This window comes from Salvia splendens, unplaced genomic scaffold, assembly GCF_004379255.2.
Source record: "Salvia splendens isolate huo1 unplaced genomic scaffold, SspV2 ctg901, whole genome shotgun sequence".
In the NCBI taxonomy this organism is placed as follows: domain Eukaryota; kingdom Viridiplantae; phylum Streptophyta; class Magnoliopsida; order Lamiales; family Lamiaceae; genus Salvia; species Salvia splendens.
The window spans coordinates 1-26114 of record NW_024599587.1 but is presented as its reverse complement, the minus strand read 5'-3'; the positions used below and the strand labels follow the sequence as shown (position 1 = coordinate 26114).

Here is a 26114-nt window from a genome sequence, read left to right as displayed (position 1 = left end):
CTTTTACCACAATAAGTGGTATCAGAGCATAATTTCAGGTTTGATCCCCATCCAAACACAAAGTAACAAAAATGGCAGGAAATGGAACAACATCTATTTCTCAGTCCCAGATTCCAAATTTCAGGGGAGAAAAATATCATCTATGGAGTCTTAAAATGAAGACTATGTTCAAATCCCAAGAATTGTGGGATTGGGTGGAGAACGGTTTCACTGAACCGAATCCAGCACCGGCTGTGCCCAATCAGCAATTAAGGGAGACTCGCAAGAAAGATGCTAAGGCGTTGTTCTTCATTCAGTCAGCGTTAGAAGATGATATATTTCGAGGATTTCGGTAGCAAATTCAGCCCATGAAGCATGAGAAATACTCAAGCAGGAATATCTGGGTGATCAGAAAGTAATTAAAGTACGATTGCAAACACTTCGTCGCAGTTTTGCTGAATTGATGATGGGTGAGAAAGAAACTGTGCAAAATTATTTATCTAGAGTGACTGAAAATGTCAGTCAAATGGGTTCCTATGGAGAAACTATCAGTAATGAACAAGTTGTGGGAAAAGTTTTAAGAAGTTTGAATGAAAGTTTTGATTATCTTGTTCCTTCCATTGAGGAGTCGAAGGATCTGTCGACTTACACATCTGATGAATTGATGAGTTCTCTGTTGGCTCATGAAACCAGGGTGTGAAAACCTTGTGATAAGGTGGAAGAGAAGGCATTTCAAGTAAAAGGAGAGTCTTCTTATAGAGAAAAGATTGAAAATTTTGGAGGTTGATATGACAGAGGCGGATTTCGTGGCCGAGGTCGTAGCAATGGCAGAGGACGTGGACGCCATGATGACGAACTTCAAAACAAGTACAATATTCAATGTCATTATTGCAAGAAGAATGGGCACAGAGAAGCTTTCTGTTCGATCAAGCAGAAGCATGACCAAAAACCAAATTTTACAGAAAAAGTGGAAGAGGAAAATAATTTATTCATGGCACACTCGAATGTATATGGTGATGCAAATGAAAGAATGTGGTTCGTGGACAGTGGGTGCTCAAATCAAATGACCGGGTCAAGGTCTCTGTTCAAAGATCTTGATGAAAAGCAAAAGGGGGAAGTGCGTCTTGGAGATGATAAACAAGTCTCTATTGAAGGCCGAGGTACACTTGCTATCAAAACTGTTCAAGGTGATGTCAAACTTATACATGATGTGCAATATGTGCCTACCTTAGCCCATAGTTTAATAAGTGTTGGTCAATTGATGGCTAGTGGATATTCTATTGTGTTTAATAATAAGACTTGTGCCATTACTGATAAAAAATCAGGTCATACAAAAGTTTTTATTAAAATGACACAAAACAAGATGTTTCCTCTTGACATGTTTAATGATATTGGAAGTGCATTAGTGGCTAAGAATGACACTGCAACTAAACTATGGCATTTTCGTTATGGGCATCTGAATGTGAATAGTATAAGGGTCCTAAGTCAAAATGAGATGGTTGTTGGATTGCCAAAAATAGGAGAACATGTCTTTTGTGAAGGGTGTGTGTATGGTAAACAATGCAGGCAGCCCTTTCCCTTCGGGAAGGCATGGAGAGCGTCACATGTTTGGAGTTAGTACATGCTGATTTATGTGGGCCAATGCAAACCGAATCTATTGGTGGAAGTCGATATTTTTTGCTATTTACTGATGACTACACTCGGCTGAGTTGGGTATAATTCTTGAAATTAAAATCTGAGGCATTTGAACATTTCAAGAAATTTAAAGTGTTGGTGGAGAATCACAGTGACAGGAAATTGAAGGAGGAACTTGAAGGCTCTTCGCACTGATCGTGGTGGAGAGTTTCTAGGTCATGGATTCACAAGCTACTGTGAGGAACATGGGATACGTTGAGAGTTAACGGCACCCTACACACCTCAGCAAAATGGCGTGGCTGAGCGAACAAACAGAACGGTGGTTGAAATGGCAAGGAGTATGCTGCAATCTAAAGGGTTAGCAAAGAAGTTCTAGGGTCAAGCCGTTGCAACTGCAGTGTATCTGTTGAACATATCTCCAACAAGGGCAGTCATGTATCAGACTCCTTTTGAAGCACATGGATGGGTAAGAAGCCTCGGGGAAGACATTTGAAAGTCTTTGGTTGTGTTGCTTATGCTTTGGTTCCATCTAACTTACGTCGTAAGCTTGATAGAAAATATGAAAAAAAATATATTCATTGGTTACTGTACTGAAACCAAAGCATACAAGCTATATAATCCGGTGAATGGCAAGGTCACTGTGAGCAGGGATGTCAAATTTAATGAGGAAGAAAGATGGATATGGAACACTGACGAGAAGCAACCAGGAGCATTTATTGAATTTCCAGATCCTAGGCATGAAGAACCTAAGGAAAATGGCAGCAGCGACTCGTCATCATCTGACACTACACCACCAGATAGCCCAACTCAAAACTCAAGCAATCATACATCGCCCCACAACTCAGCAAGCAGCAGTTTAATAGGCAACAGTTGAGCGAGCAGCAACACACTATCGATGGGCAAGAAGACAAAGTTTACAAGTTGAGGAGAGCTCTTTATGGGCTGAAACAAGCCTCGCGTGCGTGGTATAGCAGAATTGACTCCTTCTTTCAAGCGAGTGGATTCGCAAGAAGTGATAATGAACCCACTCTCTACTTCAAGAAGCAAGGTAACAAAGATTTCCTTGTTGTTTGTCTATATGTGGATGATATGATTTATATGGGTTCATCTCAATTATTGGTGGATGAGTTCAAGTCTAATATGATGAATGAGTTTCAGATGACATACTTAGGTTTGCTAAGTTTTTCTCTTGGACTTGAGGTGAAGCAAATCAAGGATGGAATCTTTTTTTGTCAAGAAAAGCATGCTACTGATCTGTTGAAGAAATTTCACATGAGCAATTGTGAAATTGCAGCAACACCGATTAATGTTAACGAGAAGTTGCAGCGTGTTGATTGAACATGCTGACGGTACAATGTACAGAAGTCTAGTTAGAGGACTTAACTACCTTACTCATACAGGGCTTGACATCGATTGTCCTATAAGTGTAGTGTCGAGATACATGCGTAATCCAACGAAGCAACATCTTGGTGCAGCTCGAAGAATACTCTGTTATGTTGTAGGTATAGTAAAATTTGGAATATGGTATACTAAAGTGTCAGACTTCAAATAGGCTGGGCATACCGATAGTGATTGGGCAGGGTGCTTAGATGATAGAAAAAACACATCAGGAAATATTTTCCGCCTTGGTTCCGGGGCTGTAACTTGGAGTTCAAAGAAGCAAGAAACAATAGCCCTATCATCCTCTGAAGCAGAGTATGCAGCAGCTACATCAGCAACATACCAGGCTTTGTGGCTTCAAAAATTACTTACTGATTTTCCCCTTGATCACAATGATGCTACAGTTATATATTGTGACAACAGGTCTGCTATTGCAATGGCGAAAAACCCAGCTTTTCATGGCAGAACAAAGCACGTAGATGTGCAGCACCACTTCATTCGTAAGCTGGTTGCAGATGGAAATATTCAACTGAAGTTTTGTGGTACAAATGAGCAGACCGCTGATATCTTCACCAAATCGCTTCCGCAAGCTAAACATCAGTTTTTCACATCTCAGTTAGGAATATGTGAGTTTGAATCAAGGGTGAGTGTTGAAAGTTGATTCAATTAATTCTGTAAATATTGGATAAGTTAGGAGTTGGTTATTATTATTAGATTAGGACACTGTCAGTTATGTGACAGTTCCTATTTATTAGGAAAGTAGGTATTTGGTAGTTATTTTTGTAGCATTATAAAAGGTGTGGTTGTATACTAAGTTTATATAGATCTTACTCAATTAATAAAACAACATTTCTAGCCTACAGAAATTTCTATACTATGATATGCTTTTACCACAATAAGGTTTATTGAGAGGATTATTGGTGAACATGCTGAGAAGAAAGAGAGGAGTTATGATTTCGTGGATACGATCATGGCTATTCACGACTCGGGCGAGGCTGGATTCGAATTCGACCGTCGCCATGTGAAGGCCGTGCTACTGGTATCGTCATGATTTTAGTTTTATTTGTTTATTTGGGGGTTGTTCGGTTGCCATAAATACTGATGATTAAAGGCCATGACTAATCTTATCTGTTGTTCGATTAATTTTTTCTCAAAACCTCGGTATGTGACAATGTATTTTGGGGTTCATAATTACACTGTAACGCCCGTACTTTTTAAGTACTAATTTAATATGTCTTGTTTTAATAAACATAAAATTTTGTCGTTATTCTACGCCTCTCGTTTTGTTGTTATAAAGTATAGTATTTATGGTACTTGGAACAACACCAAGGTTTTTTAAGGTTTACGAACTTTAATTAGTGATCAAGAATGCAATATAATAATAATACACTTGGAAATTCTCAAATGATGAATTAGAGTCCAAATGTTTATTTAAAATGGCTTTGGGCCATAATAATCAACAAGTCCAACCAATTAATAATTATACAAACTTGGACTTACAATTAATTAGGAGCCCAAATCTTTCCAAACAAATGGGAGCAAGCCCAAGAAGCTCTTCTTCTTTTCTTCCTCTCCCACATGGTCGACGCCCCTTCAAGTGGAGACCCTCCAGTTCCACTTCTTCACCTTCCACCTCCCACATTTAATTCTACAAAACTAAGAGTCACCCATGTTATAACCTATGTTCATTCATCTTCCTCCCTATCCTACCACTTCAACTTTTCAAGCAAAAGAAAAAAAGGGGGTGGGAGTCGAGAGGGAGAGTGTCGAGAAGAAGGGGGAGAAATTGCTACCATCCTTTGTGTTTTCACAATCAAGTTCAACCATTTTGAGGTATAATCTCTTTCCTATCACAAAGCATGAGATTTTAATAGCTATTCATACATATTGTGCATACATCCACTTTCATAACCAATTTAAACAATTTAACAATCAACATAATCGAACACTCGCCGTATGCCATCGAAAGTCCCAAAGAACATAACTTGGTAATAAAAATACACCTTGCGGGTCTTTTCGGTGTTAATAGGGGTTGTTCGGGTGGAGTGCGGGGCTGAGCGGAGTGGTTCAGGATGCCGGCGACAGCAGCCGTGCTATCCGGCGGCAGCAGCGACGACGGCGCCTGTAAGGCGGTGCGACAGCAGCGGCTTTTTCACCGTGGCAGCAGCAGCGCAGCGAGCGACGGCGACGGCCAGTGACTCCGGTGAATAACGCCGCGAGCAGCAGCGGCGGTGGCTCCAGGCGACGCGTTGGGTACAGCGACGGGCAGCGGCGTCGCCTCTTCCCGGCGACTCGAGCAGCAACTCCGACGGCAGCGGCGAGCCAGAACAAGCGACAAAGGCTGGAAGTTTCTGCAGTTTCCGTCGATTTGAGAGAGAGAAGAATAGAGAGAGGGAGAGAGGGAGATGTGGAGAGGATAGAGTAGTAGTTGGGCCACTTTTGTTTTATTTAAGTTGGGCCTTTCCTTTAATTTTTTTTTGTTATGGGGCTTCTTAATTTAATTGGAAGTAAGGTGAGGAAAATAATTAAGTCTTGGGCCGTTGATTTAATCGTAAAGAATGATTTAAGTTAATCGTGGGAAATATTAATTAATTTCGGGAATAATTCGAATTATGAATAATTTATCCCGATTCCGAAATAAAATAATTTCGAAGAGAAATAGTTGCATTCTCGACGTCGTGGAAAAAATACGATGAGCCAACAGAAGAAAGAACGAGCGTAAGCGGCCGACCGGCGTCGCACGCGACGCCTTGGGCGGCCGCCGAATAATAAAAAATGTGCGAAAACTGATAAACGAGATAAAAGACGTTAATTAGAGTGCATGCATTCTAAATATTTTCTTTCTTGAGATTGATGTGCACTTTAATTTTCTCAAAAAGGTTGTTCGCACGCTCGTTAAAGTCGGATCGAGAAGTTGTTAAGGAAACTACTAAGCTTTTGAGGTGGGTTTTATTACTTAAACTCTTTATTTGCAATGATATGTATATGGTGAGATAAGGGTGGTTTAACTGTTATGTCATGCCGTATTTTATGTTTTGAATTGCATATCTGATTGTCTACTAGGATAATGTCCTACTAGACTTTGATGGTTAACGAATTCGGGTCTGACTAGGGAGTGAGTCCCTACTCAGACTAGTGCACTGATGGGGATCGTGAGCCGTCCAGTGATCGAGTTTGTGGCCACATTCTCGTTTCACATGATGGTTCAGATATGGTAAATGATGGAGGATGATGATGATGATGGGCTGCAGCCATGTTTTACGATGGAAATGATTTTAGTGTTTCTCGGCATTTTTAAAGTAAAATCCGAGTTTCACTCAACGGTGGCTTGACATAACTTTATGGATGAAATGTATTTTGGGCATGAGTTCACTGAGTACATCAAGTACTCAGCCCCTGCATATGTTTTCTCTATGTGCAGGTTGAGCGTGGACGGGGGACGGAGGATGTTGAGCATTTGGACAAAGATAGTATTCAATAAATTATCCGGTTGCTATTGTGTCTTCATACATAGTAGTAGCTAACTCTATATTGCTTCCGCTACGTCAAGTTTTAAAACTCTTATGTTTCCTTAATTTGTTGAACTATTTTCATTCAAACTATGTTGCTTCGTGATCTCAGACTATAATTTGATAATAAAGTTTTGTCTTTTGCTCTACATGTCGTACCCCTTGATTGTTTTCCCTTTCTTCCCCGCTTCTTAATTCCCCCATTAGTCGCGACCCACCGTGCTTCCTATCCTTAGGGAGTGCGGTCGCGACAACCTTATTAAATCTTAGACAAATCTTATTTGGTTGTATCTCGCTATTATCTTATCTAAGGTAGTGTGGCACACATAGGATATGGTGCTAGCTGGGATGGACACTTCGGCAGCAACAACGGAATGGGCAATGGTTGAACTAATTAAGCATCCGAAAGCAAAGAAAAAACTTCAAAAGAAGCTAGAAGAAATTGTAGGGTTAAACCAAAGGGTGGATGAATCCCATCTCCCCAGCCTTAAATACCTTGATTGTGTCATTAAAGAATCCATGCGACTCCACCCCGTTGGCCCCATCCTTGCCCACAAGGCAATGGAAGAATGCGAGGTGGACGACTTCCACATACCCAACAAATCACGAGTTCTTGTAAATGTGTGGGCCATCGGGAGAGATCCAGATGCCTAGGAAGACCCTGAAAGATTTGATCCGGAGAGATTTCTGGGAAGCAATGTGGATTTAATAAACTCGTATTTTTGTTGGTTTGATTGGGTTTTTGATGTTCCTATTTTTTAGTTTTATTACGTGATTAATTAGTTTGCAACCAATTCTATATCGATTGTGATATTTGATTAGTTTGTTGAGTATATGTTAAACATGGATTATGCATGTATTAAGGGATAGATTCAGATCATTTTAAATGTCATATATACAAGATATCTACTTTAATTGCATATTTTATACAAATCGGTATTTTGACGTGTTTTTTTAAGAATTGTATAAATAGACTTAGAAAAAGGCAGAAAAAGGGTTGAAAATGAAAAGTGGTGGATTCGGACCCGCCAAGCGGTCTGCTGAACGAAGTCGCGGTCGTTGAGTGCGCCAACGGGTGATGGTTTATTGTAAACTTGAGATTGACAGGCAAAACGAGTCAAATCTAGGTCTTAGAAATATGCAAAATCTATGTTTATTAAGACCCCAAAAGTAAGCTAAAATCGGATCCAGGGTGTTTCACTTCACCGCTGGATTGTCACTCAGTCGAGTGGAAATCTCTACAATGCGCGATGTTCGTAAAATGACCATAGTGTTCTTTAACGAACTCTGATTGAGGTGTGCAAGATACCCACATGGATTGTGGCGTGCAATGAGCTAAAATCAGATCCAGGGTGTTTAACTTCGCCGTTGGATTGTCACTCAGTTGAGTGGAAATCTCTATAATGAGCGGTGTTCGTAAAATGACCATAGTGTTTGTCACGATCGCCCTTCTAGGGTAGAATAATTGCGGCGATCGCGACTTAAACGGACTTGATTGCAACAAGGAAAATAGGCTAGGGTTTCATCAAAGATGTTTGACCAAAGTATTTAATGAACAATTAAGTATAAGAAAAAAAAGGTGACGCTTTAGCATTGAAATCCAATGAAAAATGACTATCATAATTTAGGTCAAAATGGCATGGTTCAAAATAAGCCAAAATGTAACATGTCTCAATATCCAAAATAAGAATCCAATAGTTTCAGTATCAACCCAACGATAAGAGTAATCATGTTTTAGCGGAAGCATCCAAGAGAAGAGTGAAGTCATGTGTGAAGACACGACGACACTCGGAGTTTCAAGACAATCACATCAATTTAATTAATTTGCTCAACACCGCCAACCACTCGTCGCCGATCAACCTGCACATAGGGAAAACATATGCAGGGCTGAGTACTATAATATACTCAGTGGACTTATTGCTGAAAACAGTTTATCAAAGAAAAAATTATTTATCTATCATGCCTTTTTTTAAGTATCCGTCGGGGTTTTATCTTTAGAAAGGCCCGAGGTACCAAAATATTTCATCGTCAAAAGTCGACTGATTAGTCATTTTCCCATAGACGTTTACCATATCCTCATTCTACGTGACAAGGAATGCGGCCGCAATCCAGGTCACTAGACCGGCCAACCCGTACGCTAACACACGGTCTACCATTGGTGTACACTAATCCAAGTAGAGTTTGCGGCTCTACGAGGATCTGAATTCGATTTAAATAATAGTGGCAGAGCCACAAGGGATAGGCACGACAAAACAAATCACGGCATGATAAAAACAGATTTCATTCTCAACGATAAATATTTAGGATGTTGTCCTTATTGCAATAGAAAGCCCACCTCGTCTGCTTAGATCCCAAGTACTTTCTTCCCCTTGCTATCACGCTGAGAGCGCGAGTTATCACCTTTAAATTATGTGTAACACAAATCAGTCTCAATCATTGACTCAAAGACATGCATGTCCCCCAACGTTTTCCTTTTGCCCATCGATTCGTTTTATATTAACATTCATAATCAAGACATGCTCTTCACATCAATTTATTCATACACAACTCCAGATCTATCATCAAATCATGGTCACGCATGAGTGTTATTCAACACACCACGCACACACCCACACACACACGCACACATCGATCCACACACACATGCATCTCATTCGTAAATTGGTTTCTTTCTTTTCACTCGATCTATATGCATGAGGGTTCGAGGACACCGATTAATCGGTTAGATGAGAAAAGATAGATCAAAGTACCTCTTCTTAATGGAAACGTTCGGTAGAAACAAGGTATAATCTTGATTCTTCAACAATTCATGAGGCTTCAACTTAAATTCTTCTCAAAAGATGAAGAATTCTTGGAGAAAAATAGAAGAAAAATTGAGAGAGAGAAGTGGGACGTGAATTTCAAGGGAGTGGGAGGCGTGTTTTTTTTAATTCCTAGGTTTAGGGTTTCTCATGTATTTGTAGAGTACAAAATATAATATCTTTAATTAAATAAATTAAAGATTTGAAAGATATGGTAGAGTGTAGTTGGCGTGATTTTTGGAGAGGCATAAGGAGGAATTCGAAATCTGGGCTATTTAATTAGCCTACGATTTAATTTGGTATTTCACGGAGTAGAATAATACGGACCAGAATAAAAATAATAATTCCCTCAATAAAATAGGGAAGTGGCGTGAATTCTGCTTCTTCCACAAGGAATAAATTTCAAATCTTTAATTTGAATAAGATAAGGCAACATTTGCTAGGATATTTGAATTTATTCATGGGAGGGAATAAATAAGGGATCAAATAATATAATCAATAATTCCTTCTCCCCATAAATAGGAGATTTTCGAGATCTCCCTAGGAACAAGCATGGGGTCGATTTTCTCATGAAGAAAATAAAGAATAATTGGGTTTTGGATTTAATTTGGGAAAATATCCCTAGCAATTAATTAAATCCAAGAAAATAGGATTCCTCTCCAATAAGTAGTCATGGTCGAAATTTCCAAAAATATGGGTAAAAATAATTATCGATGAACCTACTCAATCTAACTCACCCTTAAGAATATTTCACCACAATAAATTTCACCCCCGCATCAATTATTCGCAGAGCCACCTCATAAAACTTAACCAGATTGACTATTCCACCTCCACGTCACATATTCAACGATATTGACCATTCAAACCAACACTCAACCCCAAAACACAATTAGGTCACAAAGAAATCACGCAATAAATTCACTCATCATTAAATCCACATACTTCACGGCATTAAAACATTTAATGCAAAATTTTAGGGTTCGAAAATTAGGGTTCAAAAAGTGGGGGCGTTACAGTGTTCTTTAACGAACTCTGATTGAGGCGTGCAATATACCCACTTGAAGTTCTTTCAAAAATGAAAACTTTGGTGGTCTTAAAAGGTTGTTTGAAAATTGTCTCGGTAGGCCAATTACTTTTTATATTTTAAGTAACTTCATTTTCTTCTTTGTCTTTAGTTGCTATAGGATAAGTAGATGTGATATTCCCTCATAGCTTGAGTAACTACTGCCACCCTTCGCCCTGGCCCCCCCAACCCCAACACACATCTATTTCGATTCTGGAAGAGGATGTCGGGTTCGTATCATTTCAACTCTCTCCACCAAGCGTCATATGATTTGAACCACATAGTCCTTTGTTTCAATCTTGTTTCAAGCGTGATCTAGTCCCAGAAACAATTTAGTTTCAGTATTTACGTTTATTTGAAGTTAATTTTGTTATTGGTGTTCTTATACAATATCTAGTAGGTAAATATTCCCTCCATCCTATAAAAATATGGACAATTTCCTTTTCCGTCCGTCTCATACAAATAGCTCATTTTCATTTATGTAAAATTCTCTCCAACTCATTACTATATATATCAATATATTTACAATTTACGTCCACCATAAACTGTTAGTTGAATTGGATGAACAAACACAATGTAGCAAAGCCGTTGCATGGAGCCGTTAGGAGCAGTTTGTGATCAGCTCAAGATTGAGCTAAACTAGCCGTTGGTAACTAACTCCAAGAGGGAGGTTAGTTTGTTGCTTAGCTCCTCGAGTGTGTATATAACACAGATGCAGAGATGCAGTTAAGAGATGAATGAGAGTAGTCTTCAACCAAGTGTAAACAACTAGTGTGAATCGAGGGTTTCCGTGATCTAGTTTTTTTTTTTTTTTTTTTTTTTTTTTTTTTAAAAAATTAACTTCATATATTTATATCATATATATGAAGGAGGAAATTACAAATCAACTACTATAATAAGGAGGAAAGACAAATTACGCCACCCAGGGTTCGAACTCGAGACCTCCAGGATGGACGCGGTATCCAGCACCCTTTACCGCTAGGCCAAGGGGCTTGGATGGTTTCCGTGATCTAGTTGTCATCAAATTTAAATAAAATTATTGGATTTTCCCGTATCGGTGTCGTCAATTTAATTCCGTATTTTGTGTGATTGTCAATTATTTAGCTTATATAATTTTGAGTGATGTGGCTAGGTTATTGTTAGACTATTGCTGGGCTATTTGCTTGTCCTGATGATGTGGCAGAAGGATTTTTAGTGCTGATGCTGTGGCAGGAGGAGTTTGTGGCTGGGCTATGGCTGGGCTATTGTTGGGCGAAAGCCATTGTGGATGCTCTAAGAATAGCCCAGCAATAGCCCAGTCATAGCCCAGCCACAAACTCCTTCTGCCACATCAGTAGCACTAAAAATCCTCCTGCCAGATCATCAGGACAAGCAACTTGACAAGCAATAGTCCAGCCATAGCCCAGCCACAATAAACAAAATTATAAAAACAAATAATTAACAATCACACAAAATACGGAATTAAATTTACGACACAGATACGGGAAAACTCAATAATAATATTTAGATTTAAAAAGTACATTAATTAAAAAAAGTACATTAATTAAAAAAATTACATTAATAAAAAAAACTCCTCCGCCACACACGAGCCCCCCGCCTCCGTCTCACACCTCTCCGCCGTCGCCGCCGCCGCTATCCGGGAACCCCAAATCTGGGGCATCTGAGCCCGCGTCTGAGCCCTCCTCCTGTGCCACGGCGGGATTCAAATCGGCCCGCATACTCACGAGCATGGCGTGAAGAAAACTCTTCTCCTCGGGGTCCGTTGCCGCCCTCCATTCGGCTAAGTTCTTGTACATCTGAGTTCGCGCTTGTTAACGCGCGAAGAAGAGGAGCTCGACCCTCAACCCGCCAACAGGGGGATGCCAACTGGACCTCCAGGGAGGCCTGGCGCGCCCGCCTTTGACCAACCGAACTCCTGTACATCCTCGGGGAGGTCGTGGGAACCGCCGCTGCTGCCGCCGCTGTAATCACCAGCATAGTTCAGGCGCTGCTTCTTTGGCCAGCCAGCATCGACACCTGCCTGAAACTTCTCAGAGTCCATCAGCACCTCATAGCAGTTCTAGTGGGTGAACTCCTTGTAAAGCCAGGGCACGGGGAAGGCTTTCTCCGCCATCCTCATGCAGTACTCGTCAGTTTGGCCACTGGACTGCATGCGGAGGGCGTTGGTGTACAAGCCCGAATATCAGGAGACCCCAGCCCTGATTCGGTACCACCCCTTCTGGCACTCCTCCCCGCTGCGTGGCCACCCCTGCGGGCAAAATGCCTTGTAGGCTGCTGCTATTTTAGCCAACGAGTTGACGATCCTCTGATTGTTCGAGGCGAGGGATCATCACAAACACTCACCTACGCCTTGGACAATGCGACGTTCTCCGCGTCCATCCACTTCCTCCGTGCCGGGCTGTCGTCACCAGCTGGCTACAAAGACATACCGACCACCCTCTTCCCCTTCTTCTTCTTTAGCGCGCCCCGACCCCGCCCTACTCCCCCCGTTTGAACAGGAGTGTCCGCATCCCCGAGATCTATTGCCAACTCCTCTAAGGAGAAGGTCTCAAACCCAGTGAACTGCGTCTCCGCTGGGGTCGATGTGTGCGAAGAAGCAGTAACAAAATCAAAACTGAGGCGATAGACGTTGTCCCCCCCCCGGCGTCCCCTGCATCCCTGGCTGCATCCGCGGCATCATCTGCATCCCGAGTGCCCACCCCGGCATCATCTGCATCCCGGGTACTTCCTGCCCGCCCGGCATTGCCACCCCCCCGGCATCCCCTGTCATCCCGGCATACCACCCCCGGATGCCATCCCGGGCATCATCTGCTGCCAACGGTACATGTTGTAGTACCCGGCCATCGGACCCCATCCACCTCCCACGGGTACCGTGGTAGTTTGAGACCCGCTCGTCCTTGGAGTAGGCTCGTTGTTGTGCTCCATTTCGCGTTGTTGATATTGTACAGAAACTAAGATAGAGGAATACTCGTTAAAACAAGTGGTGCAAATGAAAATGACGTGCAAATCGAGTATATAGTGTTTCGAAAATTAAATAAAAAAAAACATCCGCTTGTCGATCGCTCGCCGATTGGAGCCTGCAATGGCGGCCAGGCGATCGGCGAGCGCATCGGCCTGCGCGCAGGAATCGGCGTACGTTCGCCATTTTTCTCGCCGATTTGGCACTCGCCGGCTGCAATGGTTCGGCGAGCGCCAAGGATCGGCTAGCCGGTGGGCTCACCTCCATTGCGGATGCTCTTAGAGCATCCACAATAAGAATAGCCCAGCCATAGCCCAGCCACAAACTCCTTCTGCCACATCAGCAGCACTAAAAACTCCTCTTGCCGCATCATCAGGACAAACAACTGGACAAGCAATAGCCAAGTCATAGGCTAGCCACAATAAACAAAATTATAAAAAACAAATAATTAATAATTACAAAAAATACGGAATTAAATTTACGACACAAATACGGGAAAATTCAATAATAATATTTAAATTAAAAAAGTACATTAATTTAAAAAATTAAACTAATTAAAAAAAACTCATCTACCACACACGAGCCCCCGCCTCCACCTCACTCCTCGTGGCCAGTGCAGTGGTCGCCGCTATCCGAGACCCCAAAATCTGTGGGACCTGAGCCCGCGTCTGAGCCTCCCAACCGTGCCGCGGCGGCATCCAAATCGACCTGCATACTCTCGAGCATTGAGTGAAGAAACCTCTTCTCCACGGGTCAGTTGCCGCCCTCCATTCAGCTAAGATCTTGTGCATCTGAGCCCGCGTTTGTTGACGCGCGAAGAAGGCGAGCTCAGTTGGCGACTTGCCAACAGGGGGATGCCGACTGGACCTCTTGGGACCCCTGGGCGACCCCCTCGCTGCCCGTTGCGCCCGCCTTTGACCAACCGGGCGAGTGCGGCAAGTAAACGATGGAGGGGACGGGAACTCCTGAACTTCCTCGGGGAGGTCGTGGGAACCGCCGCTGCTGCCGCTGTAATCACCGACATAGTTCAGTCGTTGCTTCTTCGGCCAGCTAGCATCGACACCTGCCCGAAACTTCTCGGAGTCCATCAGCACCTCATAGCAGTTCCAGTAGGTGAACTCCTTATAAAGCCCGGGCACGGGGAAGGCTTTCTCCGCTATCCTCCTGCAGTCCTCGTCAGTTTGGCCACAGGTCTGCATGCGGAGGGCGTTGGTGTACAAGCCCGAAAATCGGGAGACCGCAGCCCTGATTTGGTCCCACCCCTTCCTGCACTCCTCCCTGCTGTGTGGCCCCCTCCGGGCAAAATGCCTTGTAGGCTGCTGCTATTTTAGCCCACAAGTTGATGATCCTCTGTTTGTTCGAATGGAAGGGATCATCGCAAACACTCACCCAAGCCTTGGACAGCGCGACGTTCTCCGCATCCGTCCACTTCCTCCTTGCCGGGCTGTCGTCATCAGCCGGCTGCGACGACTCGCCGACCACCCTCTTCCCCTTCCCCTTCTCCTTCTTCTTCTTTGGTGCGCCCCGACCCCGTCCTACTCCCCCCGTTTGAACGGGAGTGTCCGCATCCTCGAAATCTATCCCCAACTCCTCTAAGGAGAAAATATCACGCCCAGTGAACTGCGTCTCCTATGGGGTCGATGTGTGCGAAGAAGCAGCCAAAAAATCAAAACTGGGGCGATAGACATTGTTCCCCCCCCCGGCTGCCACCCCGGCATCATCTGCATCCCGGGATGCATCCCCGGCATCGCCTGCCCGCCGTGCATTCCCTGCCTTCCCGGCATACTACCACCGGCTGCCATCCCGGGCATCATCTGCTGCCAAGGGTACATGTTGTAGTACCCGGCCATCGGACCCCATCCACCTCCCACGGGTACCGTGTGAGTTTGAGACCCGCTCGTCACTGGAGTATACTCGTTGTTGTTCTCCATTTTGCTTTATTGCTCTTGTACAGAAATTAAGTGAGAGAGAAAACTCGTTAAAACAAGCAGTGCGAATGAAAATGACGTGCAAATCGCGTATATATAGTGTTTCGAAAAATAAAAAAATAATAAAAAATTGAGCTGGCCAATCGCTCGCCGATCGGGAGCTTGCAATGGCGGCCAGCCGACCGGCGAGCGGATCGGCAGAGCTTGAAAATCGGTGTCAGGTCGCCAATATTTTCACCGAAATGGAGCTCGCCGGTTCCAATGGTTCGGTGAGCGGACCAGCCAGCGCCGGGAATCGGCTAGCCGATGCGCTCGCCGCCATTGAAGATGCTCTAAGATGTGAATTTTGACGTAATCAAAGTGTACTTAATAATGAGAAAGTTTTCCGCGCCATTAACTTGTCGCATTGAGAAGATGTAACTCTTCAATTTTATGGCTTTGGTTTTCCAAAATCTGTCCTATTCCCGTGTTTGATTTTTTCTTTCCCGTTTTTGTCTGTACTATCATGACTTGTAAATTTCTTCCTCTCGACGAATTTACGCGACAAATGCAATTTAGTTATTCAGTGCATTATAGAATTATTTTTCCACATGGACGCGATCACTAAGAGTGTCCACAGTAGTTAGGCCAAGCCCAAGCCACAAATTCTTGTGCAAAAATATAAAAATTTGTCCATAGCCAAAAAAAAACTTGAGCCTAATAGTAGATAAGCCACAACCACAAATCTAATTATTTTTTCAATTGTTGGTATATTTTAATTTAATTAGAGTAAAAATTATCGGACAATAATAATTAGAAAAAAATGCGTAATTTAATAAAAAAAATATAGAGAGTGAAAATTACCATCTCCACCTTGCATATTGAGACTACAAAAATATAGAGAGTGAAAATTAGGATGTAAAATGTGTGTGAGGTGAAAATGTAGTATAAATAGAAAAATTTCGAACAAAAAAAGTTGGGTAGAGCCATGGCTCTCGGCGCCCTGCAATAGAGCGCCGCGGGCAGAGTCCATGCGCTGTGTACGCGCCAACTAGGTGGCACGCCGTGGCCCAGCTAAGTCCTTGGACAGGAGCTGCGGCTCCCTATTGTGGACACTCTAACGAATTCAAATCATATCACTCTCTTCGTCCTATAATAAATGTCATACTTTCCTTTTTAGTAGTCCCACAAGATATCACAAAAAACTCCCTCACAATAATATAAATATACTCCATCCGTTCTATTATTAAATGTCACATATATGATCAGCACGAGTTTTAAGAAATTGTTCGACTTTATAAAGTAGAGTAGGAGAAAAAGTTAGTGGAATACTGGGGCTATGTTTATATATTGATATAATAATATGCCAGTGGAATGAGTTAGTAGAAGGTAAGATTTACTTACCAAATGTAGTAAAAGTAAAATGAGACATTTATTGACGGAATGACATAAAAGGAACAATGAGGCATTTAATGACGGACAGAAGAGTACTATTTTCTCTCTCCACTTAACACACAAAACAATATCTCCTATAATCCCGTGTAATTCCCCAAAAATGACCTCTATTCTGGGTCAAAGGGAGTGCAAATAACGGCTGGACGACTTAGGAGTGCAGATGACGCCCGGATGACTTAACTATTGACCTTGACAAACCTCTAATAAAATGCCCAAAGCAAGTAGTAATCCAACACTATCAATTTATTTCTTTAAATATACTATCACTCCATATTAATCTTTATACTATCAAGATCTTCACTTCCGAAAATGGAGTGCATTTGTTCACTTGCAGCATTAGCACTAGCATTATTTCTCCACTTCCTAAATAATCAATGGCCGAGGAAGAAGAAAACAATGTTACATCTGCTACCGGCGCCGAGGGGGCTTCCGGTGATAGGCCACATCCATTTATTAGGCAAAAATCCCCACCAAGATTTCCGCCGCCTTGCTCAACAACACGGCGAGATCATGCACATGCGCCTCGGCTCTCTCCGGCCGCTGCCAAGCTAGTGCTGAGGACACACGACGCCGTTTTGTCTGACAGGCCCCACTACCTCTCGACCGCGCGCCTCACGTATGGCCACAGGGACGTGGTTTGCGCTCCCTGCTGTTAGGATCGTCGACTGCAACATTAGTTTGATATTGTCCGCTTTGGGTCAAGCTCGCACGGATTTGTTTTTGGGTCACTCCCAAAAGGCCTCAAACTAATTGGGGTTGGACAGGAATTATATACACCTTCCAACTTCCCCCCTTCATCCGATGTGGGATGGGTTTGTAACCCAACAAACCTCCCCTCAAACCGAGACCACATCGGGAACGCAGTCGACACGAACATGGGTTGTTCCAGCCCTGGCCCCTGAGTCATCCTGGGCCCGACTCTAACTTTGAGTCCTTCAGGGCCTGACCCTAACCGGGGCTCATCCAGGCACAACCCATAGCCACCTGGGCTTTGATACCACTTGTTAGGATTGTCGACTGCAACATTAGTTTGATATTGTCCGCTTTGGGTCAAGCCCGCACGGATTTGTTTTTGGGTCACTCCCAAAAGGCCTCAAACTAATTGGGGTTGGACAGGAATTATATACACCTTCCAACTTCCCCCCTTCATCCGATGTGGGATGGGTTTGTAACCCAACACCTGCGGCCCGTACTGGCGCAACATGCGCAAGCTATGCACGCTCGAGCTGCAGCGAGCCAAGATCAAGGAGTTTCAGGCGATGAGGCGTGCCGAGCTGGAGGTGGCAGTGGAGGGGATCCGCCGGGCGGCCAAGGGGAGGGAGGTTGTGGATGTTAGTGCTATAGTGGGGGGATTGTTGGGGATATGAATTTTTGATGGTTTTTGTGTAAGTTTTATGTCTTACATAGAATCCTAAATAGAATTGGATTTTTAATATAATACATAAATTTGGTACAAGACACATTTTTCCCTAATTAGCTATCAATTAGCTATTAATATATATTTGAATGGGACGTTTCTTAGTATGTGATTAGTTAGCCATTTAATTGGCAAAATCAATTAGTAGTCGATCACCATAAATAGAATATTTGATTTCTATTAATAAGGAAAATATACGTGTATATATATAACTATTTGATTAGCATTATGTAGGCAATCAAATGAGAATATATATATGGGTGTGACCACAAAGATTGATTCATATTATTGAGCAATTAGTCATTACCGATTTGACTATATATTTCATATGATTTGGATCAAATTAGTAAGTATATTAATGTAAAAGAATCGTCCATCTTATTATATAGCCACTTTGATGGAAATGGCTATAATTTTTTATAATTAGGGTTTTGTCCTCTCTCTGCCTATAAATACAAGTGTGGTGATCCCATCAAATCACACACATTACAGAGAACACATAAACGAGGGAAAGAGAGAGAAACAAATCCTTGGAGTTGCGCCACTACACCAAAGTGCGAGGAAGTTCTCTCCGTCTCCCCCAATCGCTTCCGCTATGGATCATAAAGTAAGTTTCTGATCCATTATGTTTATGGTTAATATGTGAAATACATGATGTTCAAAGATCTTTCTTTATTCATATTCAATTATGTATTCTTGAATATATTATGATAAATAATTTCCAACATTTTGGGGGGAAGTTTGTGGATAGGGATTTGGACGAGGAGTTGGGGTTTAAGGATGTTATTGATGAGACGACACGTATGGCTGCGCAGCCTAATGTCGGGGACTATTTCCCCGCGGTGGTGGCGCTTGATCTTCAGGGGCTCAACCGCCGCATGGAGAAGCTCAGTGCGACGTTTGATGGATTTCTCGACGCCATCATTGATGACCATGTCGCGAAAAAGGAGGAGTAGGAGAAGGAGAAGAAGAGCCGTGATTTTTTTGATGTTATGATGGCAATTATGGATTCCGGTGGGGCCGGGTTTGACTTTGACCGTCGTCATGTTAAGGCTGTGCTTTTGGTAATAAGTACAATGTTGTTCTTTACATCAAATTAAAAAAAATTCCACCTGTCACGTCAACTTTTATAATATTTGATTTGTAATTTATTTTGAAGGATATGTTGATTGGTGGGATTGATACAACAACAACAACTATTGATTGGATAATGTCGGAATTGATGAAGAATCCAACAGTGATGAAGAAGCTACAAAAAGAAATTGAGGAGGTTGTGGGTTTGGATCAAATGGTGAACAAATCACAACTTTCTAGTCTCAAGTAGCTTGAGTGTGTGGTGAAGGAGTCAATGAGGCTCCACCATGTGGCACCGCTACTATCACACGCCGCCCAAGAGGAGTGCGAGCTCATGGGTTACAACATACCTAGTAAAACACACGTATTTGTGAATGTATGGGCCTTTGGAAGAGATTCCAAAGTCTGGCCCGATGATACGAGGCTCCCGACCATGCCGCTCCCAACTATATCTCCGGCGGCAGAGCAGACCGCAGAGCAGCCGGCAGACCAGGAGCTGGACGTTGACGCGGCGCCGCCGAGGGCGAGGGTCCGGGAGGAAGAGAAGTCAGTGACGAAGAGGACCTTGAGGCCCCGAGACAAGCTCAAGGCCCCAAGCAAGTTCGCGAGCTAGAAGTAGTAGCCGTGAGATTAGAATTAGTCTTTTACAATTCTTTCCTTTTATGTTTTAATCCTTTTTGGACGTTATGTTAATTACCGTGGAGTCGGGCCGAGTTATAAGCCCCGTTCGGGTTTTCTTTGCGGTTCTTTCCCGAATGCATTAGGATACGTCGAACCGCCCTAGGGTCCTTAGTATAAAATAGGGTATTTCTTCAACCATTATTTTCATGAATGAAATATTTTCCCTAAAACCTATCTTGAGTTCCAAGAAACAAGCCAATTACCGTCTCTTGTTGCTAGGTGGAGGACGTCCACTAATCAACAATTTATTGTGATCTTCCCTTCGAGGTTGTCGAAAGGGCGATCGCTAGTCTCGCGAGAAGGAGGATACTAAGCGTTACGGAGTACGTCCGTAACAACTGGTGCTTTCATCCCGTAACTCATCATCAATCACAGCGGAGGAATTGAATGGCGTCGGATTTTCCCGTCGCCGAGACATCGGCAGCGGTGCATCTAGGACCGCCGCGTCCACGAGAGGCATACGAGATCGGGGGTCGGTCCCAATCCATGGACCCGATCACGCAGGGGTTCGCGCAATTGAATGCGCGATTTGATAAGATGGACCGTAGGGTCGAATGTTTGGAGCGTCGACCGTAGAACCACGTCGACAAACCCCACATCCGTTTGGGACGACGCCGACCAGGAATGGGAGGAATATCGAGGGAATGGTCGGCCAGTACGTGAGGATCTTGACCGCCCGTACCGTCCGCAGGGTCGGGGTCGGGGATGACCGAATCGGGGCAGTCGTGGTGATCGTGGTGGGGGAGGCCGCTTTTCTCAGCGGCGTGATATTCCAGAATATAGAACGGGTCACCGTCGGGATAATTGGGACCCGCCCCAGAGGCACGACGATGGGGACGAGGATACGTACGAGGATCGCGGGGTCTCCTGCTGGGACCCACCTCAACGTCGAGAGCGTTTTCCCCGCCAGGGGGCGGATTATTCTTCGGGGATGAAGATGGACGCTCCCCACTTTAACGGGGCAGATGCGCCTAATTGAATCTCCCGAGTACAATATTATTTCGATCACAAACGGATTCCAGAGACTGAGCGTTTGCATTATGTGGTGATGCTTTTTGACCCCCCCGCGTCAGAATGGATATTTAATTACAGAGAAACCAATGGGTTCGTTACGTGGCCAGAATTCCTGGACGACGTGAGACATCGCTTCGACCCACAAAGTTTTAGGAATTATACGGGTCTGATCGCCAAGCTGGTTCAGACGTCGACCGTCGCGGACTACCATGCAACGTTCGAACGGTATCTCAATCGGGTGACCGATTTGTCGGAATCAGCCTTGATTCCTATTTTCATCCAAGGGCTAAAGCAACCTTTGCAGGAGAAGATAGAGTTGCAAAACCCGGAGTCGTTGGCGGAGGCAATGGCACTGGCACTGCGTTTAGCCGCAACACAGGACGAGCGTCCACCCCAGCCGTCGCCATATCCGCGACGCCAATGGTCGGGGCGAGAGCAAAAGGCCACCTGGGGCCCTGTCTCGACCCCAGCCTCGGGACCACAGCTGCAGGAGCCGCAGGGTCGTGACACGGAGAAGGCACGGACATACCCAATCCGGGTGTCAAACGCGGAGAAATCGGAGCGAGCCCGTCGAGGGCTTTGTTACCATTGCCCCGAAAAATGGGTCGCGGGGCACGTCTGCAAGGTCAAGCTCCTTTGCTATATGGACGACGACGCGGACGAACCGCAGGAGGATACCCCGGGGGTTCAGGTGCCCGATGAGGAGCTCATTACCGCGGACTTATCGCACCTCCACGCCTTGGATGGCCGGGGAAGCTCGAAACCCTTCGTCGTACAAGGGACATTGGGCGATACAAACGTCCGAGTTTTGATCGACACAGGTGCGACGTTGGACTTCCTCCAGCCGTGAATCGCGGAGCTACTCCAGTTGGAGCTTACACCCATCAGACCGTTCCGAGTGTTAGTGGGTAACGGCGCATCCCTGCTCTGCACTCACATCTCGCGGGGCACGAAGCTGAGTCTGCAGGGAAATACATTTTTGGTCGATCTCCACATTCTCGCTCACCATGGACCGGATGTGATTTTGGGAATGCACTGGTTAGAGTCGCTGGGGAAGGTCTCGGCGGATTTTGTTCAAAAAACGCTGGAGTTCACGCACGGGGACCGGACAGTATTCTTGCAAGGCGTGATACCGGGACCGAAACAGATCTCCCTTCACTCGTTATACACATTGACGGCCCAGCCGAGGGACCACGAGTTTTATGAGATTGTGCCGATTGACAGCGCGTCCGACACCTTGGAAGGGGTCGGCAACGAGGGTTCCCTCCTGATCTACCTCCCGGAATTTTGGAGGTTTTGACTACGCATCGCGCAGTGTTTGAGCAGCCCCGCGGGATGCCTCCACTGCGCCCATTCGATCATCGTATCCATCTTATGCCGGGTACACGACCAATTAATGTTAGACCATACAGATATCCCTACTTCCAGAAGACGGAAATCGAAAGGCAGGTTCGGGATATGTTGGAGCAGGGTATTATTCGTCACAGTCACAGCCCGTTCTCGTCCCCGGTATTGCTGATCCGTAAAAAGGATGGCACGTTTCGGTTTTGCATTGATTACCGGGCCCTCAATAGGGCAACCGTCCCAGACCATTTCCCCATTCCTACGGCAGAGGAACTTTTTGATGAGTTGGGCAGTGCCAAGTACTTTACAAAGTTAGACCTTCGATCAGGATATCACCAACTTCGGATGAGCGAGGACGATATCTTCAAGACCGCGTTTCGGACTCATGACGGCCATTTCGAGTTCCTCGTAATGCCTTTCGGGCTGACCAACGCCCCGTCCACCTTTCAGGCTGCGATGAATGCGATTTTCCGGCCGCTTCTCAGACAATGTGTTATTGTCTTCTTCGATGACATATTGATTTACAGTCCGACGCTTGAGCTGCATAGTCGGCATTTGGAGGCAGTTCTTGAGTTGCTCCACGAGAATAATTTTTTCGTCAAGCTGTCGAAGTGCTCATTTTGTAGTATGTCGGTGGAGTATTTGGGGGCACATTATTGACGACGGTCACCTCAAAGCCGACCCGGCGAAAGTACAAGCAATGACGGCGTGGCCTACGCCGGGGACAGTGCGGCAACTGCGAGGCTTCTTAGGTTTGACGGGCTATTACCGCCGTTTCATCGCACACTACGCGATGATCGCAGCGCCCTTGACAGATTTACTTAAGAAGGAGGCGTTCCGATGGTCCGCTGAGGCCGAGACCGCGTTTCGCAAATCTGAAACATGCAATGACATCAGCACCGGTCCTACAATTGCCGGATTTCACCGTCCCCTTTTGCGTAGAAAAGACGCTTGCGAGGTGGGAATTGGCGCGGGTATTAATGCAGCAAGACCATCCCATTGCGTTTTTCAGTAAGAAGTTGGGACCTCGCAGACGAGTCGCATCGACAATCATAAGGAACTGTATGCTATTGTGGAGGCCGTGCAAAGTGGCGACAATACTTATTGGGGCGCGAGTTCATTATTAGAACGGATCAGAAAAGCTTGAAGGAGTTGTTCCAACAAGTGGTTCAGACACCGGACCAACAGCTTTACGTCAGGAAGTTGATTGGGATACAAGTTCGTGATTGAGTACAAGCGGGGTAAGCTCGAACAAAGCGGCAGACGCTTTGTCCCGGCAACATGACGCGCCGGGACCGCTCTCTGCCGAGCTCGCCGACGACAGTGCCCCGGCCCCAGATTCAGCAGGGCCGTCCGAGAGACCCAGCTTCTTGTAGCCGTCTCTAGACCCATGCCCGATATAGTGCGTGTTCTGCAGGAAGAGACAGCAACGCTGCCCGACTTGGTGGAGCTGTCGGCCAAAGTCAGGGCAGGCGAGGCGCCCTCGCACTTGTCATGGGCCGAGGGCCTGATATACTTCCATCGCAGGGTGTTAGTGAGTGCGGAGTCAAAAGCAAAGCGTACGTTACTGCAAGAACATCACTGCTCGCCCATTGCAGGTCACCCGGGGCATGAAAGAACATTCCGTCTATGGCGGCAGGTTTTTATTGGCCAAGGATGCGCAAGGATGTGGTGGCGTTTGGTGAATGAATGTGTGGTGTGCCATTGCCCGTGCCGTCGCAGGTGTGGGAGGATGTGTCGATGGACTTCATCACTGGGCTGCCCCAATCCGTGGGTATACGACCATTATGGTGGTGGTAGATAGGCTTTCAAAGTATGCTCACTTTGCTCCCCTTCCCACCAAGTTTGACGCCTCTCGAGTAGCGCAGCTATTTGTGAATACGGTGTCCGGCACCACGGGTTCCCTAAGACCTTGGTGTCGGATCGAGATTCGGTATTCCTTAACGCAACATGGGAGGAAATGTTGCGTCTAAGTGGCACCAAACTTCATTTCTCGACTGCTTACCATCCGCAGTCGGACGGCCAGACGGAGGTCCGGAACCGGGGTTTGGAGCAGTATTTGCCGAGCATTTGCTGCAGATAGACCATCGAGGTGGACGAATTTTTTACCTTGGGCGGAACTAGCGCTAAATTGCTTCCATCACGCCGCATTGGGCACGTCGCCTTATAAAGCCTTATATGGGCGTGAGCCGCCGGCCCTGGTGGCGTCCCCTCCTTCGGCAAAAACACCGCCTAATGTGGCGGAAAATTATCAAGGCAGCGGGGGGAGCTACTGGTCACTCTACGTCGAAACCTCTTGCGAGCCCAGCAGAGGATGGCGGAGGTGGCAAACCGACACCGCAGGCACGTGGAGTTTGACGTAGGCGATATAGTTTGGCTGAAGTTGCGACCGTATCGCCAACATTCGGTGGCAAAGCCTCTATCGGCGAAGTTAGCTCCAAGGTTCTACGGGCCCTTCGAAGTTTTGGAGAGGGTTGGCCCGGTGGCTTACAAATTGCGTCTCCCGGAAGGGAGTAGAATCCACAATGTGTTTCACGTGAGCCTGTTGCGCGAGTTTGTAGCGGGTGACGGAGATGTTGACGGCGTGAAATTGCCTCCGGATTTTGTAGGGGATCGGCCGGTGGTCCGACCCGTGACAGTGTTGGAGGAGCGGGTCAGCTGGCGCGATGGCCGACGGAGAGACAAGGCTTGGTGCAGTGGGAAGATGATGCTTCCACGCCTACGTGGGAGCCAGTCGAGGAAATTGGTAGGCAGTTCCTGGAGGTTTGCCTTGCGGACAAGGAAAATTCTAACGGAGGGGGGGTTGATACGAGGCTCCCGACCATGCCGCTCCCAACTATATCTCGGCGGCAGAGCAGACCGCAGAGCAGCCGGCAGACCAGGAGCTGGACGTTGACGCGGCGCCGCCGAGGGCGAGGGTCCGGGAGGAAGAGAAGTCAGAGAGTGACGAAGAGGACCTTGAGGCCCCGAGACAAGCTCAAGGCCCCAAGCAAGTTCGCGAGCTAGAAGTAGTAGCCGTGAGATTAGAATTAGTCTTTACATTCTTTCCTTTTATGTTTTAATCCTTTTTGGACGTTATGTTAATTACCGTGGAGTCGGGCCGAGTTATAAGCCCGTTCGGGTTTTCTTTGCGGTTCTTTCCCGAATGCATTAGGATACGTCGAACCGCCCTAGGGTCCTTAGTATAAAATAGGGTATTTCTTCAACCATTATTTTCATGAATGAAATATTTTCCCTGAAACTATCTTGAGTTCCAAGAAACAAGCCAATTACCGTCTCTTGTTGCTAGGTGGAGGACGTCCACTAATCAACAATTTATTGTGATCTTCCCTTCGAGGTTGTCGAAAGGGCGATCGCTAGTCTCGCGAGAAGGAGGATACTAAGCGTTACGGAGTACGTCCGTAACACCCGACCCCGAAACATTTTTCCCGAACGGTTTCTCGGGAGTAATGTGGACCTTCAAGGCAGAGATTTTCAGCTTCTGCCATTTGGTTCCGGTAGACGGAGTTGCCCGGGATTGCAATTAGGGTTGATGATAGTTCAATCTGTGGTGGCACAGTTGGTTCATTGCTTTGATTGGGAGCTTCCCGATGGAATGTTGTCTGATCAGTTAGACATCAGTTAGACATGTCTGAAAAAATATGGCATGGTGATCACTAGGGCTAAGTATCTTATGGCAATTCCAACATACAGATTAAGTAAAATTATTTAATTTTTATTATATTACATTGTATCTTACTAGTATCCACAACCAAACATCACCTATATGTACTTTCCTATTTGCTTTGACCACGAGACCCCTGATGATGGATAAATCCAAAAATTATGTCATCAAAGTCAGAATCCAAAATCTTAATCGTGTATTCTTTATATTCATGTGCTTATTTTTTTCTCTT

At 45.2% G+C, this 26114-nt stretch overlaps 1 protein-coding gene, 1 long non-coding RNA gene and 1 pseudogene across 2 annotated transcripts; 2 read left to right on the top strand and 1 right to left on the bottom strand.

Annotated features, from left to right (window-relative positions):
* Window positions 1-4424: 4424 nt before the first annotated feature.
* LOC121791761 lies at window positions 4425-5421 on the bottom strand. Its single transcript, XR_006048713.1, has 2 exons — window positions 4998-5421; window positions 4425-4642 (listed from the first exon to the last, which is right to left on the bottom strand). It is a non-coding gene; the product is annotated as an uncharacterized LOC121791761 (long non-coding RNA).
* Window positions 5422-6836: 1415 nt separating this feature from the next.
* LOC121791762 (cytochrome P450 71AU50-like) lies at window positions 6837-7157 on the top strand. Its single transcript, XM_042189607.1, has one exon. The coding sequence runs from the start codon at window positions 6837-6839 to the stop codon at window positions 7155-7157; it is 321 nt and encodes a 106-aa protein (XP_042045541.1).
* A 9840-nt stretch (window positions 7158-16997) lies between these two features.
* On the top strand, window positions 16998-25916 carry LOC121791759 (annotated as a pseudogene).
* The last annotated feature ends 198 nt before the right edge of the window (window positions 25917-26114 follow it).

What these genes read in the sequence shown, in the direction of transcription:
- LOC121791762 (XM_042189607.1), top strand. Translation starts at nt 6,837, where the DNA reads ATGGTGCTAGCTGGGATGGACACTTCGGCAGCAACAACGGAATGGGCA.